The 15,223-nt window shown below is 30.4% G+C and overlaps 1 protein-coding gene across 1 annotated transcript; it reads right to left on the minus strand.

Annotated features, from left to right (window-relative positions):
* Window positions 1–13,600: 13,600 nt before the first annotated feature.
* On the minus strand, window positions 13,601–14,637 carry LOC148302094 (uncharacterized). The gene is made up of 2 exons (XM_088272173.1): window positions 13,843–14,637; window positions 13,601–13,748 (listed from the first exon to the last, which is right to left on the minus strand). Exons 1-2 carry the CDS (start codon window positions 14,485–14,487, stop codon window positions 13,710–13,712), a joined length of 684 nt encoding a protein of 227 aa, XP_088128299.1. The 5' UTR covers window positions 14,488–14,637; the 3' UTR covers window positions 13,601–13,709.
* Window positions 14,638–15,223: the final 586 nt, after the last annotated feature.

Below are 15,223 nucleotides of genomic sequence, written 5' to 3' on the forward strand. Positions count from 1 at the left end.
ACCCATGAAGAATTTAAAAATTGATGTACGGTTTTGTAAACCAATTATATCATTATATTATAAACGCTTCATTAAATCGTCCATATTATTTTTTTATTCTGAAAACACAATCCTAATCGTTAATCCCGGTTGTTTTAGTGCGGTGTCATCTTAAACCTAGAAACAAGTGCAATTTTATTTGCTTTTTGCCAACATCTACAACATTTAAAACAAAAACAAAAACAAAAAACAATATTTTAATCCAAAAAAATGCGGCAAAAACCATTACTTAAAAAATACACACAGTTAAATATTTATTTTTTCGTAAACAAATATCCTTTTTGATATTACTTATTATTATTACTTACTATTACTTAAAACCCTTATCCGCACCCAATGGTGCATAGGGTACTGCATCGAATTGACGCAGTGTTATCTTGATCGTTACTTGCATGAAGGCAAGGTGGTAACTCTTCCTTTATATAAGTAATGATCGCTTCAGGAACCAGTCCAGGATAATATTAAATAAATATTAGAGTGTAAAATCACTCATATTTATTTTCACCTCCCTGGGAATCAAGCCCGGAACCTCGCAGTAGCAAAACTATAACTTTTTTCTATCTAAATTCATATTAAAGTTAAAATGTGTTATTGTCTTGTCGTTGTGTTAAAATTACTAATAACAATATTACAAACACAAAAAAAAAAAACAAAAACAAAAAAAAAATATGGAAAAAGTGTTTTGATCCCGACTGTATACACAATAACACACATACTAGCCTTTGATGTTATTTTTATGCCCGTAAACTTTTAAAAGCCAAATAAATGTACCTTCTTGTTAAGATTTGTCCGGTAAAATTATCGCGACTTTCACATAACTGTCACCAGTTAACCTATTTTCCATAAGTTTGCATCTCGCAGTATTATTTCAGTAATAACTCTCCGCTAATTTCCGAACCGCTTGGCTCTAACCGTCCATCTACTGTAATCTTAGAAATGGATATTCTTGAATTCCCAGCTTAAATCTCAAACAGTCAGATAAAAATAAATAACGAAACCGACGGTTTTAGGGACAGCGCGCACATAAAATGTGCATGCGGCATTTACAGAAACACGCCTGCTCTGATGAGCGTGTTTTCTGTATTCCAATGTCGTTGTACTCAAAGATTGCCTGGATTAATTTCGATTTGATATAATAAATATTTGTTATTATTTTATTTATTAATTTGGAAATTCAACAGAACAGTTACATAAATACAAAAACAATAATGAGTAACAAATAAATAAAAAAACAGGTAATTGTAATATTCAATTTACAAAATTTCTCATATATCGTTAATTGTTAAGAGAGGCGGGAGGAAGAAAAAGGGGAAAAGGGAAAAATCAAAGCTCAAGTCCAAAACAAATAAAGTTAAAATCGAGACACACTACGATATGAACATCGTTTTACTTTGTACTATGTACGCGATCGTAGTGCTGACAATGTCGAGTAGAAAATGTCAAAATTCCCATATTCATCGTTGACCAATTTTGATAAACGATAAATATAGGATTTACCATCTGAAAAGAAAAACCTCAGATATACTCTTGTTAATCTCAAAATTATGTGATGATACTTAAATATTAACGAGAATGATGAATGGATATAAAACTATATCTCAACTTTGAGAAATTGCAACTGAATACAAGAATTTGGACGTAAATTATTTTTCCAATAATAAAATGATGTTTTCAGTGTCTTGAATTCACGCATTATCCTTAACAAAATTGCTTTTTTACGGAAGAAAATATTAATGTAGGTAAATGCATTTTTAATTCATGAGTACAATGATTTTTCCCGGTGTACTCATGAAACATTTAAAAAGATTATTATATTCTTTTACACATACAGAGTAGATATATGCAAAGGTTTGTGCATTCATTGTAAGTTAAGAAACATTAGATTTACAGCATCATTTGTAAGAAAAAAAATCTCTTATTTTCATCAGCTTATCTAAAATGACATATTTTGTTGTTGCTGTAGAAAAAGTCAAATATTTTTGATAATTCATCTTATTCTTAAATGAAGCTTGAAATTTTTATGCTTTTTCTCGGTTTCTCAATACTCCAATATTCGAATTATCTCTGTATCAAATGAAAATAATTTTATATGGGTGCATACTAATATTTCTCTAAATAAATACATTTAATTAATAACGCGCGCTTTTCGCCGACGCAATAAGAATATTTATTCGTATATCCATCAACTGGAGGTCGTACGACAATATAAGACACGTGCACGATAGGCCAGAAGCACTAAAGGCGAAATGGATGGCTTTTAGAGCAGTGTGATCCAATGCACATGTTTCCCGAACTGGACACAGAGGACTTGACCTTAGCATATTTTTGGACAACAGTTAACGAGCTCACAGATACACAGCAGCATCCGAAACATTACAAAATCATATATCGAGAAGAACATCATTAGCCTTGGAATTCAGAAACAGAAAATTGACTCATTAGTATGAAAAACATGCACTAATATTCATGAAAATGTATGTGCGTTTTTTTTCGAATTATACCAAATTTTGAAATGCCCTAATTGCTCATTAAAATTCGTACTTTTGAAATGAATATAGATAATAGTTTTATTTCTGCTTTAGAATCCTCGTAGATCAAGAATCAAAGCTTTAATAAAATACTATTTAATCGACGATGGTATATGTATATATGTAGTATATTTGTAGAGTATTCTGATATACATAAAGTACTCTAATATGGACTATTCTGAACTTGTCTTTGATACAAATCGATATTCTATCAAAACATTATCAAGGGTAGGATTATTTACAGAAATATGGGTTAAAACATTAATTGTGCAAAACGTTAAACGCCGGTATTCAATGAGCCTGTAAAATTTTTGACCTTGAAAAAATAAGTCCAATAAGAAAAACCAATTCTTGTCTTCTGAATCCTACCTAAATACAAATAAAAACATATTTCTGGTTACTTACACGCACAAAAATGGATACATATTTTCACAAAGTGACAATATATGGAAAGTACATAAAAATCTATCGCCATAATTAAATTATATAAAACAGTATTTCAACTATAACCATTGATTTGTTTTTTTTTTTTATACACTACCCAATGGTTTAGTTTCGTAGTATATTCGCAATTACATTTATAATTATTTTTCTTCTTCTAACCCTTATCCGCACCCGATGATGCATAGGGCACTTCATCGTATAGATGCAGTGTTATCTCCATTGTTACATGAAGACAGCCTTGTCTTCACTTGATCATTCCTGCGCCTCAGAGACAAGTCCGGGGTAGTATTAAATATATATTAGAGTGTCAAATCACTTATATTTATTTATAAATGATTTACAATGAATCCATGGAACAGGTGCATAATTTTTATATCTTGGAAGCATGTTAACAATGGATGGAAAAGTGAATAGTGATATTGAGAGAAGAGTGAATGCAGGGAATAGTAAGTGATAATTATTAGTTTAAATTACTATAATTATCCATGTATAACACCATATTATATCAGATGAGAAAAATGATACAAAAAATGACGTTTGAAATTAGGTGGTACTGTTGGTAAAATCAAACAAAAATTTAGAATTTAACCAATACTACTCGTAATTCGGTTATGATATCCTAGATGTATAAGTCTGATTACGTCACATTTGTGTGATTTATGATCGAGCAAACACACCGTCAATGCAATTCAGAGTCATGTCCATCGCTCGGCGAAGATAAGGTATTAATAAAAGAAATGTTTAAAAAGTAACCGGGTTGATGATATATTTTTGTGAGGTGAATTGCCTAGAATATTTAAAATATTTTAATTGTATCCAAGTGCCTCCCAAATCTAGATTATCTCCAATTAGGAATTATTTTGTACGTTATTTATCTCTACATAGAAGAAAAACAAAATTGAAGTCTGGGCATTTACAGGGTTTACGAACGTTTAAGTGATGACTTTACATACGTGTAACATTCACCAATTCTACCCTGATTGACACCACATAATTCTTTAAACTACTGTGTTTCGAATTTGGTCAATATATCTAGAAGTTTCAAGAATTTGAGTGGTGTGGTTGTCAATGTAGGGTAGAATTGGTAAATGTTACACGTGTATAAAGCGATCACTTAAATCAGCATTGACGCTCGTAAGCTCTGTAAATGCCCAGACATCCATATTTTTCTTCATCTATGTTGAGTTGTCAAAAATATTCCCTCGAATATTTTTGGTGGCCAATATATTTTTGTACGTATGTCATTTGAAATATTGACAATAATGTATTATTTCAAGTATTCGAGTGGGTGTTACTTTATTAAATGTATTTTATATACCTACGTATTTTACTAAATCTCTGTCAATTTACTGGACTTTCTAAACATTTTACATCCATTTTCTCGATAACTCCTGTCTCAGAATACGTCACAACATTCCTAATATAAATTTGTGAACGAATAGCCAATGAAAATTATCACATCTTCATATAATATTAATGATTGTTGCATATCAGTTCTTTTTTAACGTCTTTTTATTTCCCTTTGATCACATCAATAGCAAAAAAAAAATACGTGTAAGTAAGAATAATAATGTAATGATAATAATAAATGTATATAAAAATATATTATTTTATCTAATATTTTCTAAATAATTCAGCTTATATGTATTTTTTAATCAATTTATCTTCACGTTAAATTTGATCCAAAACGAATACATACACAAAGCATGCACTTTAAAATTTTAACAAGTTAGGTCACTTAACAGGGTAGCCTTTAAAATTTTTATAAGTGACCTAGCGTTTGGGAATGTAAATTTCAATATCTATCTAACAGTTGAAAAAATGTCGTTTAATATATCTTTTTGAAAAATTGTCAAATGTTATTTATTCCCCACAAAAGTTTTAGGTTTCTTTGGATAACAGCTACATCCATCGTAATGTAAGTTGCAAATAGAGAACATCCTATAATGTCCTAGAAAGTCCTTGTGTAGTAATAATATATGAAAAAATGTTTGAGCAGACTTTTAATTTATTTATAGTGTACTATAAATAGTACTTATAGTATTTAGTATACAATGAAACACTCGAGATATTCAGGAAAATTTTCTCCCTTGTGCTTATTGAAAAAAAAATACGATTGAAAAGAGTAGGTACAATTTCATAATGTACTATAACATTTCATAAATATTTTAATTATGCATGCTCAATACAAAATTTTAAGGAATAAAAACGATTGACTTTTCTATTTTATTTAAGATTGCGCTTAACAAAAACTGTAGTTTAAAAACCAAAAATATACACGTTATTTTGAAAAATATTATTAATTTACTAAAGTACCTCATTTGGGAATGTGAAAAATTAATATTTTCGTTTATTTATAAAGCTTGATTTATATGAAATTATAATTTATTGACCAAATGTTATTATGTGGATGCCCTTATGTAGATTTTTTTCTTAACTTTTAATTATTTTGCATTTCACAATATGTATATTATAATTACAAGTACAAAAAATATATAATATCAATACAAAAAAAGATCACACAAAGGCACGTGTGTAGGTATACATTATATTTTAGGTTATAATAAAAGGCACTGGCAAGAATACAAAAGATATTATCAGAATTAAAATAGTATTAAAAGTGCTAATATAAACTACAAATGTTTGATTTTAAACAGAAAACAAATAATTTTAGAAATTCAAAATAGAAAACAAAAAGACGAAAATGAAAAAAGATAGCAAATATGTACTATATGAGTATGTGTTTAAAAGAAGAAGGTTTTTTTTAATCAATAATTTAAGCAAAATTTTAAATCGAAAAAACTTAGATAATTAATGTCTAATATATAGTCATTGCGTAGTGAATTAAACAGTTTCGGAGTGAAAAATGAGTGTCTGGATTTGCAAAAAGGGTTTTCTAGTAAATTATTAATTCTTTGGCTACACTCAGATTTTCAAAGACTTCCCTCTTAATTTTGAACATAATACCATAATAAGTGTATTATTATTTGAACATATTATAAATGATTGATTTGCATAATATGGCATTCGTGTTCAATGACACACTTTTCAATGAAGAAGAGGTGCGACCGATTTCATTTTTAACAATTGAAATAAAAGTTGATAACACAAAGGGAAACCTTCATTGTTATATTGACACTTTAATTAATAATAATCTACTCCTTACGAAGAAGGTTACCTCGTCAATCACTTATATGTACTTAATAAAATAAAGTTTTATTATACTTTCAATACAATGTTGCGATATGGAACTATGGAAAATATGTTTACAACTGTAATTGATTGATATCGTAGAAAATTAAATTTGTAATCTCGACAATTCAAGTTTTTTGCCATTCAAATAAGTTTTTGAAAAATTGAAGAGATGGTTTGTAAATATTCAAACACGAACTGGTATGAATACGTCTATTTTTTCCTTTCTACAGTTGTGTTAAATAGACAAAGAATCGAAAAAAGAAAAAAATTGAAAAATAACACATTTTTTTGTTTTCACCCCAGTTCCTATTATTTAACTGAAAGTATTTGTGTTTTATCGAAAAAGAATGGAAAAAATTAAAGAAAAAAGATTTAAAAAATTACATATTTGTTGTTTTCTCATCAATATTTTTTAACTTTAAGTATTTCGATACAATTGAATTATGAAGTATATTCTCTTCCAATAGGACACCACAGACGCATCGCTGGTATACGAAGTTTTATGCTTACGATATAATATGATGCTCAACCGATTTATACATAAAATGCATTGTACAACTTACACAAAACTTAGAGCCCTAGAAATTGCTCTGCCCTTCGTTTTCTCTTCCATAGCACCTGTTTTTCCTTTTCCATTTCATTTCCTTTAAAACAGCAATGTCCTTGACAGTGAACTCCTTCACTTCCGTCACTTGCATCCCTTTGAAGATACTTACCTCTTATATCCATGAATTTGGAGCACACTACCGCTTACTCGGCTTTCATATCTATAATCCGGAACGATTTATATACCGCACGGGCGCGAATTGGAGCCAGAAAAATGTCATTTTACAGCCCCCTTCTACTATGTTTATGGATATACAATACAAACAAACACCTGTATTCTTTATATCAACTCTTATGGCGTTATTTTAAACCTTCTTAACAAATTTTAAATAAGATTTAACAATAATTTTTTAATTGAATTAAAATTTATTCTAGAGACGGGTACGTCTCGAAACCGATTTACGAAAATCTCAGTGAGTTTAGTTTTATACTAACATTACTAACATTTTTCTTAAAAAATATTAAAAGTAAAAAAGATTAACAACAAAGTAAATGCCATTAATATTAAAAATGTCAATAATATTAAAATGTAATTAAATATATTTAAAAAAAAAACAGAGTGTTATAGATATATCATTTGCATATATTTTTATCAAAATAACATTGTTATTATAAAATATTTACGTATAAAAATAGTTTTTAAATATTGCGAACGCAGATAGTAGTCCGTAAGCTACGTTTTTTGACGATATCGATATTATTACACAAACTTTCGACATTTTAAAATGATCCTCGTAGTTTATTTGTATTTTATATAATAAACTCGAGCTGAAATAAATTACAAATTTTTCACATAGAAATAAAATACTTAAAATATTTTGAGAGTACAGGGAGAGAAATTATAAATCACTGTTTCGTATTCTCAAAGAATAAATCTATCTTAGTAGTTGACACAGATTTTTTAATTTTTTAAAATTGATTGTTGGTGAATATAAAAAATAATACTTTATTACTGATATTTTTTCAAATCAACCATATTCAATCATTAGTACATCCAGGTAATGTAAAATAATGTGAGTGTTAAATTATTAAAAAATAAAATAAGGATATTTGCTTTTGTATACAGATACGTATGTATAAAAAACCACAACAAAAATCACCTAAATGGTGTAAGTCTTTCGAACTTGAATATCCATGATGTGCGAATTTGAATGTCATCATTAAAACAGATATTTTTAACATATCAAACAAATTATATAATTGGTTCATCCAGGCAATGTAAAAAGTTGCGAGTGAAAAATTATTTTAAAAAAATGGATTTAGGCTCTCGTGTACAGTTACGTATGTATAAAAATCAACATAAAAATGCTTAGATGGTGTAATTTGTAACTTGAATGTCCACGATGTGCGAATATAAAGGTCATCATTTCAACTCATATTTTTAACATATCAAACAAATTATACAATCGGTACATCCTAGTGTTGTAAAGTAATCAGAGTGAAATAAAACAAAGTTAAATTTTAATTATAGAGTAAAATTGTTAACAATAAAAAAAGGATTTTAATTCTCGTGTAGAGATTTGTATGTATGAAAAAAAAATAAAAAAAATGCCTTGTTGGAGTAAGTTGTTTCAACTTGAATGTCCACGATGTGCGAATTTGAAGGTCATCATTATAACTGATATATTTAACATACTAAACACATAATATTACTGGTACGTCCAAGCAATGTTAAAAATTGTGAGGGTAAAATAATAAAAAGGATTTTGGCTCTCCTAAACAGATATCAACAATAACAAATCTTTTTGTAGGTGTTAGTTATTTAAGCTTGAATGTCCACGATGTGCAAATTTGAACATCACCTATCGAATGCGAAATTTATACGATAAACTATTAGGCGAGATTATTAAAACTGATCGTCTAGCGCGGAGTGAGTTCCTTGGCACAGGACGAATTGGCCGACGCGGACGAGGATACATGTGAGCGTTCAGATGAAATCTCCGCACGCTGTTGAACATCACAGGGTTCGGGCGCGGTCCAGCTTGGCTAAGCGATGACGAGTCTCCCGCGCCGCACTCTGCAGTGACTGGGAGGGCGATGAGTCTCCTCTCGAGAGATGGTCTGCTGCGTACTCTGTGACGAACGCGCGCTGAGAGTACACGCACTATTCTGCGAGCCTGGATCAAGTGGAAATTCAGGGTACGTAACATTTTGTAACGATTAACACACTAAGTAAGTTTGTTAATTAAATGTTATGTATCTGGAAAGAAATAAAATGAAATATTAATACAGGATAAAATATGTGTAAAAAAAAGCGTCTGAAATGACTTTTGCATAAATAATATTTAGCAATACCGAAAATTCTCAAAGTTCATGTTAATTTATTATGTAAAGTATTTTTCATTCACTAAAATATTCTTAAAGATCAATTATGTTATTATTTCAATCATGTTACACATTTAAACACATGTGGCGATCCTCATACAAATATACTAATTTAAAATGTAAAAAAAATACCTTAATATATATTTATCATGTGTGGGTAGATCTGAATAAAATTTTATAAATAAATGTTGTGAAATACGACCTCGGCACGGGATACTTTAGTGAGGGCACATTATTTGATTAAACAAACTGCAAAACAGTAAAAGGTTAAAACCTCGTTAGAAACATCGTTAGAAGAATTAATGAAACAATCAAAACAATAATATAAAAGCAAACCCTTTTTTTTAAATATCAGGGTTTGTCATTTAAAGAAAAAGATGGAAAGTGTTTAAATGTGTGTTAGCAATGTACTAAAGAGAATTATATTTTTTTTATTTCGATTTCGAAGCTAACCGCGTCTTTATCAAGCGGTTAGCTTCGAAACCGGTAGACATTATAATTAAATTATAATAAAATATTAATAGTGATTTTAAAACAAAGTTACATTTTAATTATAAAATGGAAAATCACAAAGTTAGTGCTTAAAATATAAATTATAAAGATAATTTATTCAAAATAAGGCTGGTTTGACGGTTTGATATTTGTACATGGTACATTTTAACGAAAACGTGTATTATGCTTGTACAGATCTTTAATGAAACCAAGCCTAAGATTCCTATGTGATGAATCCAATATTATGTGGAGTGTATTTTTGATTTCATATATTGGAAATAAACTGAAAGATATCATATTAATTTCAGAGTTTATTGTTATTAATTAATAGTATCAGATAAGTATTTTTTGTAAAATTTTGACAATTTCTTAGTTTATAATACATGTAACGTAATTAAGTACACCCGATAAAGTTTCTCACACAATCTTTATTAATTGGAGATTTAAAAGCATACATATTATAATATGACGTTGATTTAAAGTAAAACTAATCTCATTCATATTTAAAGCATTATTTGTGATTTTCTATTTTATAATTTAAACCAGTATAAATATTTTATTATAACTTAATTATAATGTGTACCGGTTTCGAAGCTAACTGTTTCTTTATCAAGACTGATTAATACTCAAATTTATAAAGAAGCGGTTAGCTTCGAAACCGGTAGACATTACAATTAAGTTATTTAAAAATATTTGTAGTGATTTTAAAATAAAGTTACATTTTAATTATAAAAAAAAAACTAATCATTTATAGAAAAGTAGCCCAGATTTCGGTTAACCATGTTATAAAAAATACCATTTTTTAATTAATATTTTTTGAGTTTCATCTGATATTTAACAAATTTATTCCATGAAAAAAATTGAAGAGGGCAGAATTTGAAATTTTGGGGGATCGACAATTCGAGTATCATCAATCAGCATGAATTGCACTCATTCAATGTCACTGCGGGTGCGGTGTGGCGCACACATTATCTCTGATACGGATAATGAAGTCCTAACATAAAATCTGAAAATTTCAACATAATGATTCCTCTTCATGGAATAAATTTCCAAAATTTGACTATACAATTTCATCGGTTTTATTAATGGAAAAGATTTTATTTAATTTCATTGTGCACTCTCCGTTTGATTTTCGATAATATTACTGGAGTATATTACTATTGATGTTCAAAGATCACTTTGCCATAGTGTATTGATCAGATCCAACATAATTAAATGCAGATTAAATTACGAATTCAGCCAAAATGCGTTCTCTCTTCTTCTTTTTACATACAACGTTTTGCAGCTCATTCTGATGATGAACAGTAAAATGTTGAATGATAGATGTTCGAATGGTGAAATTAGGAAAAAATGCAAGGTTGAGATAAGCATTGTCGATAAAATTAAGAAAGGTGAATTGGGATGGTTTAAGCATCTGAATCAAATGAGTGAAAAAAGAATAGAAGAAAGAATTGATGAAGCGAATGTGGTTGGTAATATAATCAGAAAACACCAAAAATAAAATTGAACTTGGAAGTGGTCATGTCAGAAGTCGGAATATTCGGTGGGTATGTGTGAGAAGATGCATGAATGTAAAAGAGGCGAAGATTATTAGCAAAGAAACGTTGGTGAGGCATTCGATTATCTCTGCCTAACCCCGAGGGAAGCGGCGTTAGGGAATGTTAGGCATTTCTTTTTAAATTGAATTATTTTGAAATATTTTTTCTCGAATGTTTTTATCGATACTTTGTGGCATATTATATTTTTACCGATTTCGACAAGTACCTTATCATCTTCAGGGACAGATATGACATAAAATGTGGAAAGAATGCAAGGCTGGGCATTATCGACAAAAATTAAGCATTATGCGTTGAGATGGTTTGGATTGGACATGTGGAAAGAAACAGGAATGAATGACAAAACAAATTTATATGGTTAGTGCAGTAAACAAAATGACCAGAGGATGACCAAGGAAAAATTAGCATAGTAAATAATATTGAAAATATTTGAATGTGGTCAGGTCAATAGTTGGAATAATTGCAGATACTTTTGAGTAGATGCATGAATGTATGAATGCATTGCAAAGACAGAGTGGTGTGACGTTCTATTCTCCCTGTCTACCCCTGTAGTGAAGTGGCTTGATGTTGAGTTAGTTAGTTAGTCAATAGATGATTTATTGTAATATGTTACGTTCAAGCACAGGCCTCTGAATATTTTTAAATTTTTTGACAAATAATACCCAATACACAATATACATTTTCTTGATAAATTGGTTATAAATTATCGTCGTCGAAAGATCAATATCAATAATAGTTATTCAACTGAATTTATAGCTATTGTTTATTGTTATTACTCTCGTAATCATTGTTACAAATGTGAAATGAGGTTACGGATATTAAATCATCCCAGTTTATCCGCGAACGGTTAAAGTCTGATTTTATTACAATTTGGTATGACCGAATTGTAATACAATCAGACTTGACAAGTGATGACCGAAACAATTGAATTATAAAAATTGTCAATGATATTAGTAGATAACCACTCACCGAGATTTTTATATCTACCGTTTCGAGACGTTCCCGTCTCTTCGTCAGGACAATCACTACCACAGCATGCAAACAATACTACCCTTCATTACCGTAGCACTATTAACACAATTAAAACTACACAAAATGTCACAAAAAAACACATGCGATTTTTGGTCGACCCGAATACTAATACGCGCTAAAGGTTTCAGCACAAACATGCGTTAAACATGCACTAGGCTCGGTAGACATAAAAATCTCGGTGAGTGGTTATATACTGATATTATTAACATTTTTTGTAAAAAAATAAATAAGTAAAAATGACTAACCAGAAAGTAAATGCTTTGAATATTGATAATATTGAGAATAATATAAAAATTGGTTTAGTTTATCTGGTTGAGATAGTTTTTACTCTCTTTGTAAAACCTCAAATTAAATGTAAAAGTAGATGTTCTCAACTTTACGTATTTATTCTGCATTGGTTATAATTTATTTGCTTTCAGGTAGCATTTATGTATAGCTCCAACCCAATCATATTTTAAAAAGTTATATAAAGATAAGCTTGCCAGATTTCTAAAATTTTCGACTGGGAAACTGGAATGCCCCAGTGTACAGTACCTACAGTGAAATAAACGTCAAAGTAATTATCATAAGTAATTCTTCATAGTTAGTAATTTTTAGACATTTTTTCATCTACAATCAGATTAAGTTTTTACCGGGACGTGTAGTAAACCGGCCGGGATATCGGGATTTTGTCAGAAAACCGAGACTGTCCCAGCCGAATCGGGACTTCTGGCAAGCCTACATAAAGAAAGATAGTCTTACGTATCAGATGCCTTTATTGGCGTAATATTATTCATTTAAAATCGGATTGTCAAACGGTTTTGATGTGAACCACTTTTACCATATTAAATAATTATATGAACAATATTAATATTTAATATTATTTTTACTAACCTTTCCATTCAAGGTAATAATCCTTATTCAAGTTAATAATGAAAATAATATAATTTTATGCAGTTAAAAAATCAAAGGTCACTCATGTAAAATATTTATTTGTAAAAACGTTCTTTTATCAAATAAACAAATTGGCAGGTGGATACGAAAAAATAAAAAAATAAAACTATTTAAGAACTGTTTTGAAATTATTATATAACTGTGTACATTTGTGAAAAATTTACCAAAATCGTTTAAATTGGTACTTGTTTTTTTAAAATGTTCACGCAGATACTGAAATCTTATTTTAAGAATTTCATTATAAAGTTATTCGTATATTTTTGAGAACTTTTCATTTAAAAAAATCATTTAATGTAAATAATTAAGGAAAAATTCAAAGCATTTCGTATAATGTCCACGTGGGTACCTAAATCTTATTTCAAGAAATTCCATGTTTGTAAACTGATTCGTATACTTTCAAGAACTTTTTATTAAAATATATTTTATTTAAGGTAAATAAAAAAGGAAAAATTTAAAGAATTTCATTTATTTTATTTTGGTAGGTGCATTATCTTTATCAGAAATAAGTATTAATTTATTAAACGGATGTATACATTTTTTTGTTATTATCGTGTCGTAGCTAGCACACGCAGCAGTTCATGTCATAGCATACTTGAGCCTGAAAAAAGAGTTTAAAAATAAATACACAAATTGTTGAAATGTATATTGTAGGTATGGATCAAAGATAAACTAAAAGTTATAAAAATACTCACAACATCTCTTCTGTCTACAGGAACATAGCACACAGCTGGGTTCGTCAAATCGTTCGCCATGTCACACAGTGCAGTTGGCCGGTAGTATCTCACGGAGTTGTGGACGATCAAGGGCACGGCAGGACAGTTGCAGGGTGGCAATACTGGACAGAAGGGCGGATAGGGCGGCTCCGGGATAAGAGGCATCCTGGGCTTGGGAATACACGGCTTCGGGCAGGGCGGTAGAACCGGTTCCAAGCAGCGGATCGTGCGCCTAGAGCAAGGCGGAGGCGACAGAGGCCTACAAGGACTGCAGCAAGGCAACAGAGGTGGATATTCTTTGCACTTTAGGTCTGGAATATGTCTTCTTTTGCATTCTTCAGGTGCCCATCTTGGAGGACAACAACGGGGAAGCACTGGGAGAGGCAGGGGATCTTCGACCCTCGGTTCTCTCTTGCAGCAGTTTACACGGGGATGCAAAGTCGGCCACGACGGTGGACATGGGCAGCAAGGAGTTGAACAAGGAGTATAACATTTAAAAGTTGATTTTGGCGCTGGTGGAGGTCCAGGGCAGCGTCTCTCTGGCTCCGGACAACAGAAAGATATTGGTCGGCACATCGGAGGACACTTTGGCTTAGGACAAGATTTTGACTTACTCGGACTCATAATTAATATTTTTTTTCTTTATATGATATTTTTAATGAATTTTCTTAAACACTTTTGTATATTTTTTTTATTTTTTCAAAGATTTTAAATATTTCTATTACACGAAAAATTTTGACATCTTCACGAAAACCGCTTATTTTTTTTATGAAATTAACATACCTTTTGTTTTATAATTCAATTGAAAATTTTCAAATCCTCGATGTTTGAATTTGACAATTTGTTCCAGCTCGAAAAACGAATGAAGCGCATTATTTTTTTGATCACTTGGTACAGAAAATTCTCCGAGTGAAGTTGAAAAATAAAATGTAGAAAATTAAAAAAAAAAGATAAAATAAAATACAAAAAACGAAGTTATCTAAATTGTAACAACGCGATAATTTTTAGTTGGTGAGGAATAAGACTTACATAATAAAATGTCTATTATTATTTGCGGAACTGAGGCGATTGCTCCCGCTAGAGAGGTTTGCCACAGACCTATCAAGCCATTTCCAGTGCGGGTAAAGCCTTTGCGTATTCCACCTCCAGAACCGACTGTGTTCGCTCCATCACGTCGATGCTGTTACGATTTGCCCTGCAAAGCGGCCTGTTTCAACGCCCCAGCTTGCACCAGGCCATCAGGAAGATACGAGTGTAGCCCTGTGTTTCCTGGAAGATGCCCTCCTCAATCTCCAAAGTGTCCTCACTACTACAGGATGGACAATCCAAGAACACCAGGGATGTGCTATCCACCAACTGG

This window comes from Brachycentrus maculatus, unplaced genomic scaffold, assembly GCF_059751285.1.
Source record: "Brachycentrus maculatus isolate JH-2025_06_01 unplaced genomic scaffold, ASM5975128v1 h1tg000480l, whole genome shotgun sequence".
Classification (NCBI taxonomy): domain Eukaryota; kingdom Metazoa; phylum Arthropoda; class Insecta; order Trichoptera; family Brachycentridae; genus Brachycentrus; species Brachycentrus maculatus.

Bases quoted from the DNA above. Each gene is read 5' to 3' on its own strand.
- LOC148302094 (XM_088272173.1), bottom strand. From the start codon at position 14,487: ATGAGTCCGAGTAAGTCAAAATCTTGTCCTAAGCCAAAGTGTCCTCCG. The intron at 13,749-13,842 runs GTGAGTATTTTT...CTCTTTTTTCAG, and splicing joins CTGTAGACAGAAGAGATGTT to GCTCAAGTATGCTATGACAT.